At 50.0% G+C, this 20,662-nt stretch overlaps 1 protein-coding gene across 3 annotated transcripts; it reads left to right on the forward strand.

The window, feature by feature from the left end:
* Positions 1 to 1,776: 1,776 nt before the first annotated feature.
* Positions 1,777 to 13,881, forward strand: ACKR3 (atypical chemokine receptor 3). Of its 3 annotated transcripts, none has more exons than XM_005610601.4 (2): positions 1,777 to 1,859; positions 11,977 to 13,881. In XM_005610601.4, the coding sequence occupies exon 2, from the start codon at positions 12,003 to 12,005 to the stop codon at positions 13,089 to 13,091; it is 1,089 nt and encodes a 362-aa protein (XP_005610658.1). In that variant the 5' UTR covers positions 1,777 to 1,859; positions 11,977 to 12,002; the 3' UTR covers positions 13,092 to 13,881.
* The last annotated feature ends 6,781 nt before the right edge of the window (positions 13,882 to 20,662 follow it).

A 20,662-nucleotide genomic window follows, 5' to 3' on the forward strand; every position in this document is an offset into this window, starting at 1 on the left:
GTCAACGCGTGCTTTCTTTGAAAGAGAGCACGCTTAATTCAGAGCGGATCCAAACCCATCTTGGGTTTCGGTCTTGCCCCCAAACCTGCCCAAGGACAAATGCATCCTCTAAAAGAGCAGATTGTCAAATTCATAGAAAGAGAAAGTCCAGCCTGTGCGTCAGTGTCACAGAGACCTGCGCCGGGCCGGCCGGCCTGCGGAGACATTTCCCTCAAGCTCAGACACAGGGTCACCCACAAGAAGGCAACAGGACCAAAAAAAGTGTTGAAAGGGTATTCTTACAGCCTCCCCTAAACCCTGGGTGTGTGCAGAGGGAGCTGTCTGCAGTTTACTTTTGCAGCCGCGTCTGCTCTGGGAGCTTGGAGATGGAGCTTCGGGTGGCCAGGTGACACGAAGAATCGTGCCAGTTTTAAGGACAGCGACGGGGTGCTTCAGGGACAGGGTTGGCAAGGCTGACGGCAGCCAGTGGACTCCTGTGGGTCCCCCACCCCCAGCCTTGCCAGAGCAGGTGTGCTCCCACTGGGCAGTGATTTCCACGGTGTGCTGGTGTTCCTTGAAGCTTTGATCTGAATAAAATATTTCTTTTGTTAAGGACTTGCTCCACACCGAGGCCTGCTGGCCACTGGAGAGTTTGACCTCCCAGCCATCCAGACTCAGCATTTGGCTGTCTGCTGTTATTTTTAGTAGACGTATAAAAAGAATCTCCAAAAGTTTTAGCTGGGAGAAAGTGGGAAGAGCCGATGCCCCCACACATGGGACTGGAGCTGGCCTGGCAGAACCGCAGAGGAGCAGAGAGCAAAACAAAAGCCCAAACACGGCACTTGACTCTGGGGAAAAGTTCCTAAGCACGGTTTAAAAGCAAGATTTAGGTCGTTGGTTTATGGCTGATTTTTCTAAATAGGGCATTAGAGGTGAATATCGCATGGAACACATTTTTAGGTTAAATTCCTCCATGGACAGAACTTCACGCTTCTAGAGGAGAATGTGGATTTCAACAATAATAATTAGAAAGTGTTTACTAAACTCATCTTGGAAAGAGACCTTATCAAACGCCATTTATGATACCTTTCATGTACGCCTGGCCCAGGGTAGGCACTTCAGAACACCATTCTGAGTAGATTTTCAAGGACCTTCCCAAATAAAAGTATTCACATAAAATCTATTATAAAGGCTCTTTCCCTCACTTTTGGGGTATATAATATGGTACCCATCAATTGCTCATACCACAACTGTTACTTCTGTTGGGGAGGAATTAACAAGGAAAACTCAGGCTTAATAAATCCACATTGAGGTTCAGAAGTTCAGGGCAATTTGTCTTGGGAAGAAAGTCTTCCCCAGAGCGAAGAGGCATTCAAAGGAACTCTTAGTGTTCATGGAATTATTAAAGATATACCTGAGACCAGATAAATATCTGATGATTTCTCAAAGCACTAGGGTTTCTTTGCAGTTTTTCTTCTGCTGACACGTTTCCCCCTGGGGTCTGGACCTTCTGGCTTCATTGGACTTTGCAAATGAAGGAAAGCTGGGATTTCCCAAGAGGATGCTTGTGAAGGGGAGCTTTGCTGGAAATGACAGACCGGGGTTTACAAGAGGGGTGTGTGCGTGTGTGTGTGCGTGCGTGCATGCATGTGTGTGCGTGCCCCTGTGATGAGGGGGGTGGTGCAGGGGAGGGAGGGAGGGAGGAAGGGAGGGAGGGAGAAGTGGGTTACAAAGCTGCCACCTAGAGGCGCCTTCCTGCAGTGTATATAATGCAAGTCTGCAGCTGGAGAGCTCACAGTTCTCGGAACTGCTCAGCCCTGAGGCAGCGAGTGCACGAGCCAGGAAGGCAAGCAAGCCCCAAGCCGGAGCCCAGCCGGGAGGTAAGGAGAGTGGGCTCCCTCAGCAGCCCTGCTTAGAAAGGAGGGGAGGACGGAAGGCAGGTTTTCTGCTCTTAAACTAGGTGATCTTTTTGAGAAGACTTCTTTTTCAGCGCTGTGATGGGTGCTGGAGAGCATATGGTTCCTGAGAGCATAGGCTGCCTGCTGCATGGCTGCATTGCAGAGTGGGTTTGCTAACTTGGGGGCTCCGCTTCTCCCTGCAGAAAGCAAAGGGCACTTTCCTTAAGTCCATTGTGGAGGGAACTCTCCGAGTGTCCAGTACTTGTTGGATTTAGAAAGCTGGTGTTCATTTGCTGCTGTGGGTATTTAAGCTTGAGTAAGCAGAGAACTTGCAAGAATGCAGACTGCTGATTCTGTCTGCTCAGAGCTGGCATAGCGAGCAGCCTGGCACCACTGCTTACCTGCTTCACTTCTGGTCTCTCGGTTGGGAAATAGAAATAATGGGCAGCAAATCCGTATTTCCAGAAAGATGAACACTTTATTAAGACACATCTCTAAGGGAAGCAGAAAGCTGTGCTAAGAAGCTTTGTGGATCCAGAATGTATTTGAATGCAATGCTTCTGGGATTACCAGATCCTGTAAGTCCGGAAGCTATAAGGATGAATGTTAAATGCTGCTCAGTCTTCTTGTCTCTTGATTGCATCCTTGATAATCTAATTTGAATATTTATTGTTCTCTCAGAAGGTATTAAGTCCAGGTTCAATTGGGAAAAAAGGGCACACACATAAGTCTAGGATTTTGTCATTTAAATATACCCTTCATATAAAACATGAATTTTGTTCAATTTTGTTAGCATGCAAAAACCTTCAAGGGGTGGCTGAGAGTAACAACTTTGCAGTGAGGTCAGGGGTGGGGGTTGGCCAAGACTTGTAACTTGCAGAGAGAATGAGAAGTTGTAAAAGTCAGACTGGCTGTCTCCCTTTTTTCTTTCTCTCTCTTTCTTTTTTCTTTTTCTTTCTTTCTCTCAATTCATTTGCTCACAACAGGATAATTACGTTTTTCAGAAGTGGGAGAGGGCCCCCTGAAATGGTTTACAGCTCTTTGAAGGTATTGGGCCCGCTGACATCCCCTGAAACTTCATTCTGCAAAGCCTCAATGTGGTAACTTTTTCTTTTCTTTTAAACGCAGATGCTGCTTTTGTGCCCCTTTATTTATTCCAGGAAAACGCAGAGATCAAATAGGCTTGCTTAGAAAAGAGAGTGAAGGCTGCCGGTGTCTGTGCTTAACTTTCTATAGATTTTAAATGGATAAACTGCTGGCCCCTCTTTCATCAGCACGGGAGCTTCCACAGATGCAAAGCCTTTCTGGAAAGCCAAGTTGCACAGGGGAGCTCCAGCTTGGAAACAATTTGCTCTTCTCCCCCGCCCCCGGACTCTGCCACAAACCCTGGACTGTGCAGGCAGCTCCTGAGCCTCCTGTGCAAGCTCCAGGAGAGGGAGTGGGGGAGCTGCAGGGGTGGGGCAGGGCTGGGGGGGTGGCAAAGCAAAAGAAAATGGGGAAATGCCTGTGTTTTGCTGGCCGTCTGATTTTGTAAAGGGGCATGCATTGCAATGATACTTTTAAAAAAGTTCTAGAAAGTACAGCCAAGGCAGCAGACCTGTGTTTACCTGAGTCAGGACTTTGCAGGTGAGCTGATCCCCTATTAACAGTGAGTCCTGAGAGAGTTGAGTTGGTATTATGGTTTCTAATCAGGCCCAGAACAGGCAAAGTATAGGCTTGCCGGATAGGGAAAAAAAAAAAAAAAAACCCAAACAGAAAAACCTACTTAATCAGGAACAGTGGCTTTTTGTGCGATCATTCTAGGCAGAGAGGCTCCTGTGTTCGAGGAGACAGGAGGAAAGTTGGTTGAAGTTACTCCATCTGAAACTGAAGGACAGTCACTCAATAAACCTTAAGACTAACCGAGGAGAAGGAAAAGATGTTGACGATCTTAGGACTTGAGATTTTTCTCAGTGACTTTGCAGAACGCCAATGGAATTTGGGGCTGGGAATTATTTGCTCTTTTAAACTGAACAATCAAGGAACTTAGTTTTCCTTTTAACAAAAATAGTATTAGAATGCCTTCCAGTGGAATTGTGTACCTGTAGGGGCAATTTAGAAAGAAACCAAAGGCTGTGTCATGTCAGGTGTTTTTAAAGTCCAGAAAATTCTAGCTCTGGGACACATTTTCTATTAAGCTAAAAAATAAAACCATAAAAAAAAAGGGGAGGGAAGGAAAGGAAGGGGGAGTGTTCTCTGATTTTGAATATTTGATGGTTTTCTGCAGGGGATATTTGATGCTTTTGTTACATAAGAATCTACTAATTTAGAATTGCGGAAAAAAGCCATTACTACTTCGTTATAAAGCGATGAGGGAATTGCATATTTTAGGGTGAAAATTTTCCCGAGCCACATGTGTCTTTGGAAGCTGGCCCCGTGTTTTTTTTCCCAGCGCTCAGAGGGTGGAGGGGCTGAGCCTGTCTCAGGTGGCCTTGAACTGCTGTCAGCTGAGGGAGAGATAAAGGAGCAGTGGGCAGCATGGGGACTGTGCACATGGACGGCTGTCAGCCAGCTAGCTAGCTAGCATCCTGGAATTTTCTCATTGTAACAGATACCTTCGTGGGGATCTTGCCTGAATTTTATGAGAAGGGTCTGAGATTGAAAGCGTTCTCCTGGGAACCCCATTGTGTCTAGCCTAGAGCCTGACTGACCTCCTGCTGCCTCGTCCTGTTCCTAAGCTGGGTGGGAATTGGGGCTCCGATTACACCAGCCAGCCTTTGTGACGTGGGCGTCTCTGGATCTGCCCTTCTGGGTCCAGCACTGCTTTGCTCTTCGGCTATTGAGCACAATAGACCAGATCGGGTTTCTGGATGTGGGGTCCATTTTCTCCCCTAAATGCTTAGAGTGGATGAAGATGCTCCATGTGTTTATAGGGAAGTGTGTCTGAGGACCCCGAGAATAGGTGGCCTCTATCTGAAGCAGAGTAGGGGTTTTTCCTTCTGTTTCTCTCTCTCTCTCTCTCTCTCTCTTAGTTGTTGACTTCTCAAATGATTCAGAGCAGTTCCTTGTGTGAAATAAGATCATTCAGGGCTGCTACTGAATGTGCCGTCAAGACAGCATTGTTCTCTGTTTGCTCGGCTCTGGGCGACAGGCCGCTCCCCATTCTGCTGTCAGCCCTCGCAGACGGCCACAGGGAGCCTGCCTGGGCCAAAGCTGTCCTGCCCTTCCCCACTGATTTCATGCAGGATTGGTAAAAACAAAAAACAAAAAGCAAACAAATAAAAACCAAACCCCAATGATGTGCCATTGCCTACTGAGTCTTTAGAAGTCGTGTGGATTCTCTTATCTAAACTGCGTGCCTGCCAAGGAGAGGGGTGGGGCTTTCATAAGGAGACCAGAGCATGATTCTCCCAGATAAAGTCTCTGGAAAAGTTAGGAGAACAGAGAGAACTGTTATTAGCCACAAACCCCAGATCAGCCTGTCTCTTCACCTGTCCTGGCCTCAGTTTCCAGGTTGCGCAGCATTGAGAGAGGCTGAACAAGATGGACTTGTCTGGGGACAATCCTGAATTCTTCCATGAAATTCCATCCTAGGGGGACATGGGTTCCAGTAGCAGAAAGCCACTAAAGAAGGTCCCCTGTTGCACCAGCCAGTGGCATAGTGGTTGAGTTCCCACGCTCTGCTTTGGCAGCTCAGGGTTCATGGGTTTGGATCCTGGGCACAGATTTACATACCACTCATCAAGCCATGCTGTGGAGGTGTCCCACATAGAAAATAGAGGAAAATTGGCACAGATGTTAGCTCAGGGCCAATCTTCCTCACCAAAAATGGTCCCGTGTAGGAAGAGGTCCCGAAGAGCCCAGAGGGCCCCTCAGTGTCAGAGCTGGAGCCTGGGGCCCCAGCCTGGCCTGCCTTATCTTATCTACACCACTGGAGACTGGGAGGGCCTTCCTCCCTCGAGGGGGCCTCCAGCCTGCTCTGCACGCGGCACCTCATTGCAAGCCTCCTATGTGGTTTTTGTCACCTTAACCCTCAAAAGCCTTTTCTGCCCCAAAGCCACCCCCTTGTTCAAGACCTGTGTGGCTCCTGCATGGACAGGCCCAGCCTGACTCCCCACTGCCCCCACCTTTAAGGCCCAACTCTTGCAGCCCGCTCTCCTTTGTGGGGACCTTGGCCTCAGCCGGATTCAATAAGTCCAGACTCTCTGTGGCACATCACTGGTCACCTCCCTCCCACCCCCTTTCTCCTTGAAGGCCCCATAAGCCACTTGAGTGGAAATCCCTCACCCGTCTACTCTCTGGGCATCCACCGCCCACCTCCTGCCTTCCTGACCTTCTGTGTTAGTTGTCGAGTTCTTGGGGAGGGACGTGATGATTCTGGTCTGTTAGGCCCCAGAGCAGCGCCCCTCCCAGAAGAGGCTTCACAAACACTTGGGGCGTGGAAAGGAGTGATGTTCATCTCAGCTCAGTGAGGACTTCAGAAGAATCTCTTCCGGACTCCCATTCTGGTGATGGCCTCGGATCCTTGGTCTCAGTGGAGCTCGATTAACTGTTGACTCATTGATTATCGATTCATTGAACACCTGCTTTGTGGTTTTGCTGGCTGGGGCATATAGAGATGAATAGGACATGGTGGGGTTGGGAGCCTGAGGAAGACGGAGAAATGTTAACGACGCAATGACGCAGAATGGAGGTGCGCGGCCAGGGTCCCGGGAGAAGCGGGAGAAGAAGAGGGGATATGTTGTTAGGGATGATGGGAGGGGCTAAGGGGTTTGTCCAGAAGGGTCTTCCTGATCTGTGCTCAGAAACTGTGAACGCATTGAAGGCAGTTTGGGTGAACGCTGGCCAGGTACCTGAGCGCTTGGCAGTCTCTGTCATGGAGGAAGGGACTTCTGGCCAGTGAAAGGACATGTTTATTGCAGGCCAAACCACCACCCCAAGGAGACTCTAAACTTGGAGACTTCTGATTCTGGCTCTACCCCCAGCTCACTGGACGAGCTCGGGGAAGCTATTTGAAGACAGCTAAACACCCTAAATACCTTGGGCCGCTTGCTGCCGCTCAATCATTGTCAAGGATACTTGGTTGATGACTAATAAGCCTGAGAAATGAGCAGTGCTTCTCCCAGAAGAGTCCTCGATTGACAAAGAGGAGCCCTTCCACCACTGGGGAGTGGGAGATGTGTCCCTTTACAGACCCCGGGCCAGCGGGGAGGGCCGGACTGACTCTGGGTCCTCCGAAGGCTGTCGGAAGATTCACTTCCTGTCATGGCGGTCACGTGATGCTCTCCTGGTGCAGGTGTCAGACGAGGCATCTGTAGAAAGTGGTCCCTAAGGGAGGACTCGGTGAGATAAAACACAGCAACTGCTGGGGAAAAGGGACTGAAAAGTGGCGATTACTGCTTTTTGTTCTCAGTTGGGTCTCTGTGGTCGAGAAAAATGGACTGTGAACCTTTATTAGTTTGTGGAACATTCCTCCCTCTATTAAAATTTACGTAATTCTTGATGCCAAATTTCAAATAATACAGAAGTTTATAGTGTTAAAACTACAATTCACCCTTTGTCCCCTCGTCCCACTCTCTCGGCCCAGAGTTTTATACCGATTGCAGATCTTTTTCCATACCTTTGTGCACATATATTTACATAGAGAGGTACACGTACTTTTTGTTCTTTTTTACATAAATGAGATCCTGCTATGTGTGTGTATCTGCACATTGCCTTTCGCTGCACAGCATCTTATACCTTTCCATGTTCATAAGAGTAGGTCTCCGTCCTTCATTTTACAGCTGTATCATGTTCAGAACAGTGGATCCGCCATAGTGGATCGAACCATTTCCCTGTTACTGGATATTTATGTTGTCTTTGACTTTTTGCTAGTATATAAATAGCGCTCCAGTAAACATTCCTATATGTACATTTGGGGACAAGCGAATCTTTCGAGAGAAGTGTGTAAACCCATAAAATCATAGAACTGGAAAAGTCTTTTATTGCAAGCCCCATTTTTTCTTTCCATCAAGAATCCTTTATGCAGATGCCTTACAACCTAAGAGTCCAAGTGCGTCTCTCATTCTTGTGCCTGCCTGGTGTGGGCTCTGAGCCCACAGCGTGGCAGGCAATCGGCAGGTTTGACTAACTTCCAGAAGTTTCTCTGAAGCTATGGCCCCAAGCTGGCGGGAACAGAATTGCTGGTTCGTTCCAGCAGAGGGTGACTGGTCTGAGTGGGATGAGGGACTCTCCTCCAGGTCCTGCTGGTCGTCAGCCTCCCAGCACGGACAGACCAGCCACCCCAGTGGAGGGGCCTCACCGTGTATGCAGGAGTGTGCAGGAGCACGCAGGTGTGGGTCACTCCTTCCCGATTTGCACAGAATGCACTCAGCTCTCTGTACTGGATCCACTGCCTTTGCTGGAGGGGAGCTGAAATTCCAGTGCAGGGCGCTCAAGGAGTTTAAGTGGCCCCAGGGAGTTCGTGAGAAGCCTCCCTCACTCCCTCCACCCTCAGATGTTGCTCGGAGCTTTGTGGCCAGGTCTTTGGAAACCAGGGGCCAGGGCAGACATTTCTTAGGATGCCTCTGTTCACATCAGGGGCTCTGAGCGTGTCACTTGTGACAATCCAAGCAGGTGATTTACGAAAACTCTTCTCTCCAGCGGTGGCCACGCACTGTCTGTGTGGTGGTCTGAAATGGGCCTGCCCTGCCCATCCTGGACCTGCTGGACACGCACGGGCGGCTGGGCCTTCATCGCCGACCGCCTTCCACCTAATGTGGCAGACTGTGTTTGTCAAATAATATTCTCTTTTCTGGAAACAGCCCTTGTTTGTTTCCAAAATCTAATGCATGACAAATACCAACATGACAAAAACTTAAGCTCCTGTGTGCCACGTTTTTTCCTCTTTAGTTCTCCGTTTCAGTTTGCAGAGGGTTTGATCACTGCCCTGTTGGTTGAAGCTTTTCTCTGTGCTTCTCTTCCTTCTCTGGACCACCAGAGTCTTCAGCAGTGGGAGGGGAGGGGCTGCCGTGGTCCCCCAGAGGAAGGCGGGTGGTCAAGGTGTGGGCCTCTGGCTTCGTCTCTTGGGCTAATTGGTGATCGGAGATCGATGGTCAGTGGGCCAGCTGACTTTCATGCTCCATTGAGCAGCCTCGCAGCCTTTGCCCTCCCGTTCAGCTCCTGCTGGAAGATTCCCACTGTGCTGCTGGGGTCGTGGGGTGGGGAGAGGCAGCCGAAGGGGGAGGTGTGCCTGGCTCATAAATGATCTTTCTGCCCCAGAGGACCAGTGATCTGTAAATCAGGTTTTCATCGCCTGGACGGCAGAGACAGATGCCAAAGGACTGGAGTGGGGTCCCTCAGCGCTTCCCCACCCGGGCTCGGGCTCTGGGCAAACCGAAGGCCGGCAGCCGCCCAGAGGTGCGAGTACAGTCAGTCTGTTGTGCAGAAGTGGAGGGGCCTTGAAGGGCACATTCACCTGGTGATTTCCCAGAGGGCTAGGGCATGAGAGGCGGGTGTCCTCTCACAGTGTACTCCTGCTCCCCGCATGGTCCCGTCTGTCCACGATGAACAGCACCCCGCCCCCTGTACACTTGAGGGCACGGAGGCCTGAGCGAGGGGAATGTCGCCTTGGGGTGAAGAAAGAAGTGGGGCGCTTGGGATCCAAGTCAGGTCAACGAAGGCTAGGGGTGGTTCCATCTTTACAGGCCATGTGAACGGCCCAAACCCCAGGATTTATGGTGGTTTCTGTCAAGACCTTGTAGGGCTGTGCCATTGCGGGCTGAAGAGGGGTCCCAGCCAGGCGCCAGCCAAGCAGTTCTCTGGTCCCCGGTTCTGGTCCACCTCTGCCCAGCTGTGGAGCTGTGGCTTGTCCTCCAGCCGAGCTTCTCCAAGCCACAGGGACTCTGGGGTCACATGAGGTCATGGGGCGAACGCTTTATAAACTAAGGCACACTGAAACACCTGCCAATGTGTTTCATTTTAAGGAAATGGGAAAAAAGAGTCACCGCCTTAGAACTGTGCAGGAGAGCAAAGCCAAAATCTTTGCTTTGCTCCCTTCTGGGATGGGGGATGCAGAGTAGGGGTTCAGCTCCAGGCAGGTTAGCGGCCCAGGGGGAGGTGGCAATAGTAGTTTCAAGGCCAGGCCAGTGGGTCGGGGGCTCTGGCTCCTCAAAGTGTCCTCTGCTGCGCAGTGTGTTGATGTCCTTTTCGGGGTCCTAGAGCTGCATCTTAGGAGAGGGCGTTCCAAAGTCTCTCAACGTGAGGAGTTTGTTTGTCCTAAACTTGATCTTGCTGAGCACCCCCCGGACGCCCTCCTGTGCTTGGGTGTCGGGTCTTGCAACAAGTCAGTGGGCATGGGGCATGAGCATCCTCCTGGTGGAATGCCAGCCCCCCTGGCTGTGAGGCCAAAGACTCCCACCTCCTCGTGGGAGGTCCAGCCCTCTCCATCAGCAGCAGGGGACACTGAGGCCCAGTGAAGTCACCAGGATGGTAACCAACAGCCACTTACAACCCACAGGGAGCCGCCCGGAGGCCTGCAGGGGGTCTCCCTTAACTGGGAGTCCAGAGTCAGTCGTCTTTGTGTTAGCTCCTGCATCTGCCTCCACGGCGGGGACATTGATTACTTGGTCAGTAAGAGTCGGTTTCAAATGTGGAGCAGAATTAAGTGAGGGCAGGCTTTTTGCTAAAGGGAGGGGATGGAGAGGAGGAGTGTACTGAGCATCTGCTTTGTGTAAGACTCTGTACGAGGCCCTTTAATACTTAGATAGGTCTGTGAGATAGGAGCTGGTGTCCCGCGACAGCAGCGGCAGACGGGTTAACTCGTCTCGGGTTAAACGCTAATGAGTACGAGTCGGGATTCCAGCCCAGGAGGGTCTGATCTTGGGATGGGGGTTCTCCCAGCTTTGTTTGTTCATACCGTTAACGTAGCCACCTGGGCACTGACCCAGGGGCCGCTGCCCTCCATCCTCCAGGGGCTTCTCATCTTGGACCTGGAGTCCACTTTAAATGAGCTTGGCAAATTAGCTTGACTCGGATCAGTCATTACCTGTGACAGGTGAGACGAAGAACAAACATCTTACTATATGAGGTAACTCTCAGCCGGGCACCCTGGGCCCACCGTTTCCACTTTACATACCCCCCTTCCCGTTGTCACGCAGCGGGGCTGCCGACCCAGGGCCACATCGTGGAGCGGTTTCAGGGCCCTCACGTGGACATGTCAACCGAGAAAGGCAGCCACCAGCGGCTCTCCCGGCTGGTGTGTTTGTGGAGAAATCATTGCCAGGCCCAGGGGTACCTTGGGGCTGGATTCTCCCCAGGTGTTAAGATAGTGACAATTCAGAGTGTTGACCTGCTCAGGTCAGGTGAGCAGGGAAGACGGTTGAGAAGATGGCAAGCCCCTCCAGAAAAGCAGCAGGTGGTGATCTGTGTTTGGGTCTTTGCACAAGTTGCTCTGAAAGCGGTTGGACAAATAAAGGATGGAAAAGAGGCGATGGCCCACAGCGTCAGACGGCCAGTCTGTCGCCCTTAGTTGAAAATCGCATGGCAAACGCTGAGTCTGCGGGTTTGGGATGCAGTCAAGCTGCAGGGCATTCCGCATGCTGACCACGTTTCCCGTGGTGTTCATGACTGCAAACTGGGGGCGGCCTGAGACCCAGATTTACATGCAGATTTTGCAGAAAGATGAAAAGCACGGCGTCCCATTTCTGATGCAAATTTGGAAGAGAATCTGAGACAGTCATTAAGGAACCAGAGCAGGACGCTTGTCATACAGCAGTGCCAGGAACAGAGCCAGTCCGCCCGTCTTCGGGGATGTAGGTAAAATGGCTCTGTGGTCCCCACTGAGAAGCAGCCAGCCATCTGTGTCCCTGTGGCCGCAGCTCAGCTGCCTGACACTTCTCTGGCAAACCCTGTTTCTCTATTTGAGCACCACATGGATTTGGACGCTTGATGTGTTTTATTTGGTTTTGCAGAGTTCTCGTATGGTGGTTTTTGTTTCTCCCTTCTTTGCAAAGACACTGCAGAGCTAAAGCGAAACAGCTGAGCATCTTCGGGGGGCTGGAAAAGCACTTTGACCGAAACTCCAATGTTTTCTAACGAAACCGTTTTCCTCTTCCATCTTTTTTGTTTGATTTTCCTGTAGGTCGTTTGATCACCGTCCTCAACACCATGGATTTGCATCTGTTTGACTACCCGGAACCAGCGAACTTCTCCGACATGAGCTGGCCATGCAACAGCAGCGACTGCATCGGCGTCGACATGGTGCTGTGTCCCAACATGCCCAACAAAAGCATTCTGCTGTACACGCTGTCCTTTATCTACATTTTCATTTTCGTGATTGGCATGATTGCCAACTCCGTGGTGGTCTGGGTGAACATCCAGGCCAAAACCACAGGCTACGACACACACTGTTACATCTTAAACCTGGCCATCGCCGACCTGTGGGTGGTGGTCACCATCCCGGTCTGGGTGGTCAGCCTCGTGCAGCATAACCAGTGGCCCATGGGAGAGCTCACGTGCAAGGTCACTCACCTCATCTTCTCCATCAACCTCTTCGGCAGCATCTTCTTCCTCACGTGCATGAGCGTGGACCGCTACCTCTCTATCACCTACTTCAACAACACCTCGAGCCGCAAGAAGAAGATAGCTCGCCGAGCGGTCTGCGTCCTGGTGTGGCTGCTGGCCTTCTGCGTGTCCCTGCCTGACACCTACTACCTGAAGACCGTCACGTCGGCTTCCAACAACGAGACCTACTGCCGGTCCTTCTACCCCGAGCACAGCGTCAAGGAGTGGCTGATCAGCATGGAGCTGGTCTCTGTCGTCTTGGGCTTCGCCATTCCTTTCTCCGTCATCGCCGTCTTCTACTTCCTGCTCGCCCGGGCCATCTCCGCGTCCAGCGACCAGGAGAAACACAGCAGCCGGAAAATCATCTTCTCCTACGTGGTGGTCTTCCTCGTTTGCTGGCTCCCTTACCACATCGTGGTGCTCCTGGACATCTTCTCCATCCTCCACTATATCCCCTTCACCTGCCAGCTGGAGAACTTCCTCTTCACGGCCCTGCACGTCACTCAGTGCCTGTCTCTTGTGCACTGCTGCGTCAACCCCGTGCTTTATAGCTTCATCAACCGTAACTACAGATACGAGCTGATGAAGGCCTTCATTTTCAAGTACTCGGCCAAGACAGGTCTCACCAAGCTCATCGATGCCTCCAGAGTGTCGGAAACAGAGTACTCCGCTTTGGAGCAGAGCACCAAATGATACGCTCTGCAGAGTCTCCAGGACGCGTGAGCCTGTTTTCAACAGAGCACTGGGCTGCATCCTTTTCAAGAGTAAAGCCGAGTGGGTTTGGGGCTTGATGCCTGAGTAGCCTGGAGAGGGGAACGGGCGTCACTGTGCATCCTTTCTCTCTCGTGCCAATGTGGCTGTCGCGTGGCTGTGCCTTCTAATGCGTTTGCATCACCACAGGACTATTTGTCAAAGCCAGCTGTGGGATAGGATTGCCTGTACTTCTGTAAAATAGGACTTTCTGTGTTTCCTGAAGGTTTTATATGGTGATTTGTATTTAAATTTTAAGACTTTATTTTCTCACTCTTGGTGTACCTTATAAATGTATTTGAAAGTTTAAATATATTTTAAATATCGTATGGGAGGTATAATGCTGACATATATTCAGAGTGTTGTAGTTTTAAGATTAGTTGGACGTCAGTGTTGACTAAGGATGACATTAATTGTTAGCTGTTTTGAAATTATATATATATATATATATAAATATATAAATATATAAATATATGCCAGTCTTGGCCGAAATGTTTTATTGACGATAGTTTTATATCTGCGTGGTGCTTTGTGCCAGCCTGAGGGATGGACCGAAACTGCTCTGTCATGCAGTTGGTGACATTAGTAGTGTCATAAAGTTGCATTTAAAAAAACGAAACAAAGCAAAACTGTTCCAGGCTGCAAGGCCAGGCAACACGAACAGTTGTATTTCAGAGAGTCCTCTCGATTTGTAAGTTATTTTTTTTAATAAAGATCTTTCTTTTCCTAAAAAGGCATTTGATTCTCAGTTTTTTTTCTGTTTTATTTTGTTTGTTCTGAGGAAGATTAGCCTTGAGCTAACATCTGCCGCCAATCCCCCTCTTTTTGCTGAGGAAGACTGGCCCTGAGGTAACATCCGTGCTCATCTTCCTCTGCTTTATATGTGGGATGCCTGCCACAGCATGGCTTGATAAGTGGTGCATATGTCTGCACCCGGGATCCGAACCTGTGAACCCCGGGCCATTGAAGCATAATGTGCGAACTTAACCACTGTGCCACCAGCCTGGCCTCTTTAGTCTTGGTTTTAATTTCATGTCTGGCATTTTGTGGCATGGATGACAATAATGTACAAATATATACAGGTCAACCTAATAAACATGTTCAAAGAGAGAGATTACTGTCATCAACGCAAAACCAAGGGGTTAACCTGGACGAAGTGATATAAAAGGAAATACATTTGGGTGCATTGAGTATTTCGGTTTTTTTAAAAAAAATTTTCACACGATATATTTGAGCGGGGAGAAGATGGTTGGTAGGGTAGCTGTCAAGACCAGGTTGGTGCAGGAAGTTTCCTTTCCGCCTGCTGGCAAGCCGGAGGGCTCAGGGCCTGGGGCTCATGTCATCGTTCGTGCTCCTCATGTGCCCCCAGGACCACACGTCCCAGCCCCTTAAGCGTCCCCTGCTAAGGTTCTGTGGTTGAAGTCTTACTTTCCCTTTCTCTGTACAGGACAAACTCTTCATTTAAAAGGTAACCCACCAATGACCCTTTTCCTGAGGCCACGCAATGAGTGAGTTCCGGGCCCGTGCGTTGCCAAATAAACATCCTTTACGGGTGGTTTGATAGAGCATGCTCAGGATGGCCAATGCCCCATGCCCTCACCAGCTCTACATGGAGTCACAAGGATGGCGGAGACGTCCACAGGCAGGTCCCTCCGGGAAGGAGCTCAGAGAAGGGCCTGGCTTCCGTCATCGCTGTTTCTGAAGGGACCAATGTGCACATAGGGCTGTTTGCCAACACAAAGGTGGACCCAGGCCAAGAGCGCCAGACTCACTTGTGAGTTTGGGGGCTGCTATCGTATAGGGAAGCACCCAGTACATGTCGGCTCACCCATCAATTCACAGAGAGCAGCCCCCAGCGGCTCCCAGTGGCCATAGACTGAGCCTGCTGCAGGAGCGCTCCTACAACCTGCAAAGGACTTTAGGGCCAAGAGCTTTGAAACCGGAGTTATAAATTGTTCTAAATATCTACATATACGTTCTCAGGTGCACAGTTGCCTTGCCTTGTTCCAAATAGGACTCAGGTTGGATAACAAGAGTGTCGATAGTGGCATGACAGCATAACCATAGTCGAAGATGCCAAGGTCAAGGGCAAATAAGAGTAGAATGGCAAAGTGAAGGCGGGAAATTATGACCCAAATATGTGTTCCTGAAAGTGGGAAAGGACTGCCAGTTTGCTCTGAGCTTTCCAGTGGTCTAAGTTAAGACAGAAGCACGCTCGCCAAGCAGTCAATTCAGGGTTGGGGCATACCGTCCATCCACAAGCTCAGCCGCCAATAGGTGTAGCATAAAAAATACTTCAACTTACTTTCTATTTTGAGGCCCCATCTCAATCAATTGAGAGACTCCCCCCCTGCCGCTGGCCTCTGCTGAGATGTCCACTGCCTGTCCTCCTGGTCCTCGTCAGGTCTTCTTCTGTCACGCCTATTCGAGGGTCTCTTTCTGCTGTTCCATACCACGGTGGACTGTGGGTACTCGGGTACTGGGTGGGCTGCTCTGGTCCTTTGCTGCAGCCCGTGAGAATCACTCAGTTGCTTCCTCCTGCACTGAGGTGTGGAGAAGGGAGGGTGGACGCTGAACTGGATCTAGACTCACTATTCAGATTTCCTATGTCCCTGCAGGGCCCAGGACACAGTGCCCTCAGACCTTTGTGGGGTGTCCGGGGTGCAGGCTCCATCTTGGGGGCGCTCCAGTGACTAAGCTCTCTCTGCTCCGTCTAGAAATCCCCTTCTTTGCCCTGCCCAGGACTTGCTTTGATTCATGCCTGGTTATCCAGACTCAAAAGCCTTTCCTTTGATCTCTGGCTGTAACAGCCTTCCTGGGAACGATGGTGCTGGACCGTGGAGCTACAGGTGGGATGACAGAGGCACAGGTCAAGGGTACAGCACATCCATGGGGCGGCCATCAGTTAATATTAAAAAAAAAAATCTATCCCACCCCTGCGGATTTGGACATGGAGCGGGCAGAAGGAGCTGGGTTTGGGATACGAGGTGGGCATTGCGGGGGAGAAGGGCTGGGCAGAAATCCCATCCCTCCTCCAATGCAGAGGCCAGAGGGCCTGAAATTCTGCCATTCGAAGCTCATTCTTTGGTCATCCTTTTTGGTGGAAAGATCTTTGAAAATGCCAGCCTCGTGAGATGGTGATAAGGCTGTTAGTGATCCAGCAAACTATGCCATTTGGGCCCCAGGGAGGATGTCGGGAGCTCCAGCAAAGGATGGGACCTGGAATGGGGAGAAAAGCGGCCATCTCTTCTTTGATGGCCTTGCCTGGAGCCCCCAGCCCACCCCAGAGAGAGGGGAAAGCTTTTCTGCTCTACTCCGTCCCCTCTAACACTGCTCCAAAGGCGCGGTGGGCAGTGGCAGGCCACCACCAGAGGTCCCAGTGGCAGCCTGTTGTCAGTCAGTGAGTCAGTATGAAATGCTTCCCATTTGGTTCAACGTGTAAATAACTTACATTGTTCATACCCCTACAAGTGAAGAAGAAAGATAATGCCGCTGAAAATGCCAGATGGAAAATTCTTTGGGCATCTGCAAAGGAGCAATCTATCCTCCGGATAATGGACATTTGTGTTCACATCTCTGACCGAGCAGCGAGAAATTTTAAATCACCCACAGCTGCTTGTTTCTCGGGGTCTCCCCAGGAGGCTGCTGCCCAGAGGGGATGTGGCCCCTTTTATCGGGAACGTGGAAATTCTGCCTTTGTTGGGCTTCTCCTCCGGGGACACTGACTATGAATCATGGGTCCAGGAGATGCCCCGTCTAAGTTGAGCCGGGTATCTCAGAACTAGGGGACCATGGGGAGCTCTGAATCTGCACCAAATGGGAGGAGTGCGATGACTGATAAGCGTGGGAAGTTCTGCAAAGTTCCCTCCTGGAGGTACAGGCTTCGCTTCTGAAGCCCAGAGGTGCCTCTGCATACGGACATGCTGCCCAATTACCAGTCCTTCCAGGGTGATGGTTTCGGTGGGCTGAATGCTTAAAAAGATCAACCCAGTGTTACAAGACACTTCACTCCCCTTTCCCCCTCGTCCTGGACCTCCGAGGAAAGCTCTTTACATCCTTTGGTGCACATACGTGAAGTGCCTGCTAGGATCCCAAAATCTTGATACCATGACATTTAATATGGAATGATGCTAGTTTGGATAAGGTAAGATAGGAAACTCAATTATTCATTACTGGCAGTTTGTATTTGTGGCAATGTTTTTTTTGCTTTCCAGGTGGCTGATGATGGCCTGACTCTTCTGTAAAATTCTAGCAGTGTGCACTTACCCAGTGCAGGTTCTTCTGCACTCACAGACACACGCACACGTGGATTCATTACCGTCCGTGGTAACTAACATATGCGTCATGGACACAGTTTCCCTGGTCACGTCTAGGATGGTGCTAGCCAGTGTGTGGGCCACAGTGCTGAGGTCCACCTTCTATAATGCGGAGGCCTCTGCCAGAGGGGGGCAACCCAGTGTACGGCCCAAAGAGCCGTCACTATTAATGTCCTGGGGAAGCTTTGAGAAACTTTAGTCTCCTCCTTTATAAAGTTGGATGGTAATAGTATCTGTTACCCAGGGTTCCTGTGCTCATCCAGTTCCACAGTCCCGGCAAAGTGCTCCTCAGGGTGCCTGGGGCACACACAGTGTGTATCAGGTACAGCAGCCCCTGGGCACGGTCTGCATTTTTCTTTGCAAGAAACAATGCTTTCCAGAGAAATATGGTGAAACAATATCTGTTTGTGGGCAGTGACTAACGAGTGAGGCGCAGCTGCCTCAGACAGCGGTTCTCAACTGTGGGGGCGGTTTTGTCCTCCAGGGGACCTTTGGCAATGTCTGGAGACATTTTTGGGTGCCTCAAGTGTGAGTAATGGGGCTACTGGCAGCTGGTGGTAGAGGCAGGGATGCTGTTGAACATCCTGCAGGGCACAGGACAGCCCCACGACAAAGAATTACTTGGCCCCAAATGTCAACAGAGCTGGGGTTGAGACACCCCAGTCTAGGAGAAGCCGACCATTTAGACGCCAGAATTCTGGATACTGTTCACTGCCTTCCTGTGATCTGCTCTGAGCAGGGGTCTTCCACAATCCCAGCACTGGGGTACATCTTAGGGGGTCCGTAGAGCCCTTGGTTTCCCCTTTCTTGTCCTTCAACTCTACAGAAGGACTTGAGCTGACCGACAAGGTGAGACCTACCATTGGTGCTCGTGCAAGATTTCACTCGTATTCTCATCGTGCCTGAATATATTCCATTTACACGAATTTGTTTCGTTAACAGTTTACATAAAAGAAGTGCTCGTGAAAAAGGTAGACACACAAATTAAACTTCCATCAGCATTTTAAGTACACTTGGGAGGTTTTAACTTTCAACTTAGTGTTTACAATATTGAGTTTAAAAGGCCCCAGAAAGAACGTGATTCGTGGCCAGGACTGCAGATCAGACCAGGGCGACAGGTTCCATTCTGCTTCTCAATAGCTCGATGACGTGAGCAGTATTTTTTCTGTAAACTTCAGTTCTCCTGTCCTTCCAATTTCTTCTCCACCTCCACTGCAGGGTTATTGCAGAGGTCAAAAGGAGCATGTATGCCAATAAATACTGTTGAATGAATGGATAAAGGGATGAGCGAGCTTCGAAACCTGCGGAGGGTCACACAAATGTCCCTAAAAATTTTCCAAGCTTTTTGCATGATTCATTTCGTGCTGCCCAATGCTTAACTAATATCCTGTTTGGTAGGTCATCCGTATCAAAATATATCACACGTCTGGTGCACACTCATCCTCTTCAATTTGTTTGAAATCTACAAATGGGTTGATGTTCACCTGAACATTGCTGAGGTCACCATGCTTGTGAGCTCTGTCTAGATTTCCCAGGATTGAGATAAATGGCCACTGGGGGACGACTCTTAATGAAGGAGGGCACGGTTATCTGTATGGTATGTGAAGAATGATGGGCAATTTTTGCGTTTTTCTTATTTTCAAAAGCTTCATTTTTGTTGGCTTTTCATATGCTTATGCCCGGAGACCTTTCCATGTGGGATTCAGAATGACTGCCAATCATGTCATTTCTCCCGACGGGTCAGGGGGGGAAAATAAAAGCAGTGGCTTCATCAGCCATTTGTCACAATATAATGTTCAGAAGCAACAGAATGGAAAAATCTGAATTTCCATAGTTATTTCCGGAACTAAACTGATTAAAATCATTTCCTAGGTAGGTCGGCATCTTCCCTTTCACAATTTTTTTAGAAGAAAAGGCAAAGAGAGAGTCATTGTGGGGATGGCATTAAATCTGCTTGGGTGACTCAGAATGTATGTTGGCACGGCAACATGTCGTGGGGCGAGCCGTGAGCATGTCACGTCAGTGACGGTGGTATGTCTGAAAGAGCCCTGGGCTTCACTATCCCATGCTGCATTTGCTTCCTTTTAGCCTTTCACATGAAAGTGTTTGAAGCTAATCTTTTCATTCCACTTTGCAGAGCCGTAATCAATAGGAGGAACACATTAAAGCTTTCCCCACCGTTGAATTTCTCAGGGTCGTTGTTAAAAGTGTGGATTGTGTTTTATGCCATACTGTAATGAGAATTTGAATTTCGTGCGGAGCCTGAAGTGTAAATGAAAAATCGTCAGTTGCCCAGCTGTGCAACCAACGAATGTCTTTCTCTGCGATTTATTCCGCACTTGTTCCCGTTAATTTATTCAGCCGTCCCCGTGTTTGTTCATTCAATCACCGATCTGACAAGCTTTATGGAGCACCCACAGTGTGCCGAGAACTGTGCTTGTCGTTAAAATGCCAGAGTCGGCTGGGGCTTCGATTTTTCTTTTGATTTGCTCCCAGCTGGAAGGCGAGATGGACAACGAGATGTAGAGAAATTGTTACGGGGCAGCATGGGGAGAAGGATCCTGGTGTCCTGTTCTAGAAATGCTCAGAGTCCGGAGGAGGAAGCGGTCCTTCTGAGGAGACATCAGGAAGGCTTACAAAGAAGGGGTCTTCCCATCTCAGCCTGGGGAGAGCCAGGACTCCGGTGAGCAGGTGAGCAGGCCCAGGGAGCCAGGTGCAGGGTGGCAGGCCTCAGCACAGTTTCTCAATGCTGTTGTTGTTAAAAATAGACACTTTAAGGAAGAGCAAAAGCATCCAGAAGTTAATAAATACTGATGCCATTAATCATTGTGTGATAGGAGCACATTTCTAGATGGGAACAAAGGTCATAATGGCCACCCCCCACCCTGAGGACAGAAAATAAGGCTTCAGGACAAGGAAGTGCGGGGGGAGTGGGCAGAGAGGCTGCAGGGAATTGGCACCCAGCTCTCACTCCAGCTGTAGAATGTGTTACTGGACTCGTGTTCCCAAAAGGAATGGGCAGTGCTGCCCAAGTCTGAACTCCCCTCTTGGTCCTGCTCGGTGGCCCGTGCTGCAGGCTGACCGTGGCCTGGCGGGTTGCCGTGGTGGTTCAAGGAGCAGGTGGAAGAGACCACCCTTTAAGTGCTGGGCTCTCCTGGTCCCACCTAGCTCGCTGAGATCAGTGTTTCCATCGCATTC

This window comes from Equus caballus, chromosome 6 (genome assembly GCF_041296265.1).
Source record: "Equus caballus isolate H_3958 breed thoroughbred chromosome 6, TB-T2T, whole genome shotgun sequence".
Classification (NCBI taxonomy): domain Eukaryota; kingdom Metazoa; phylum Chordata; class Mammalia; order Perissodactyla; family Equidae; genus Equus; species Equus caballus.

Bases quoted from the DNA above. Each gene is read 5' to 3' on its own strand.
- ACKR3 (XM_005610601.4), top strand. From the start codon at position 12,003: ATGGATTTGCATCTGTTTGACTACCCGGAACCAGCGAACTTCTCCGAC.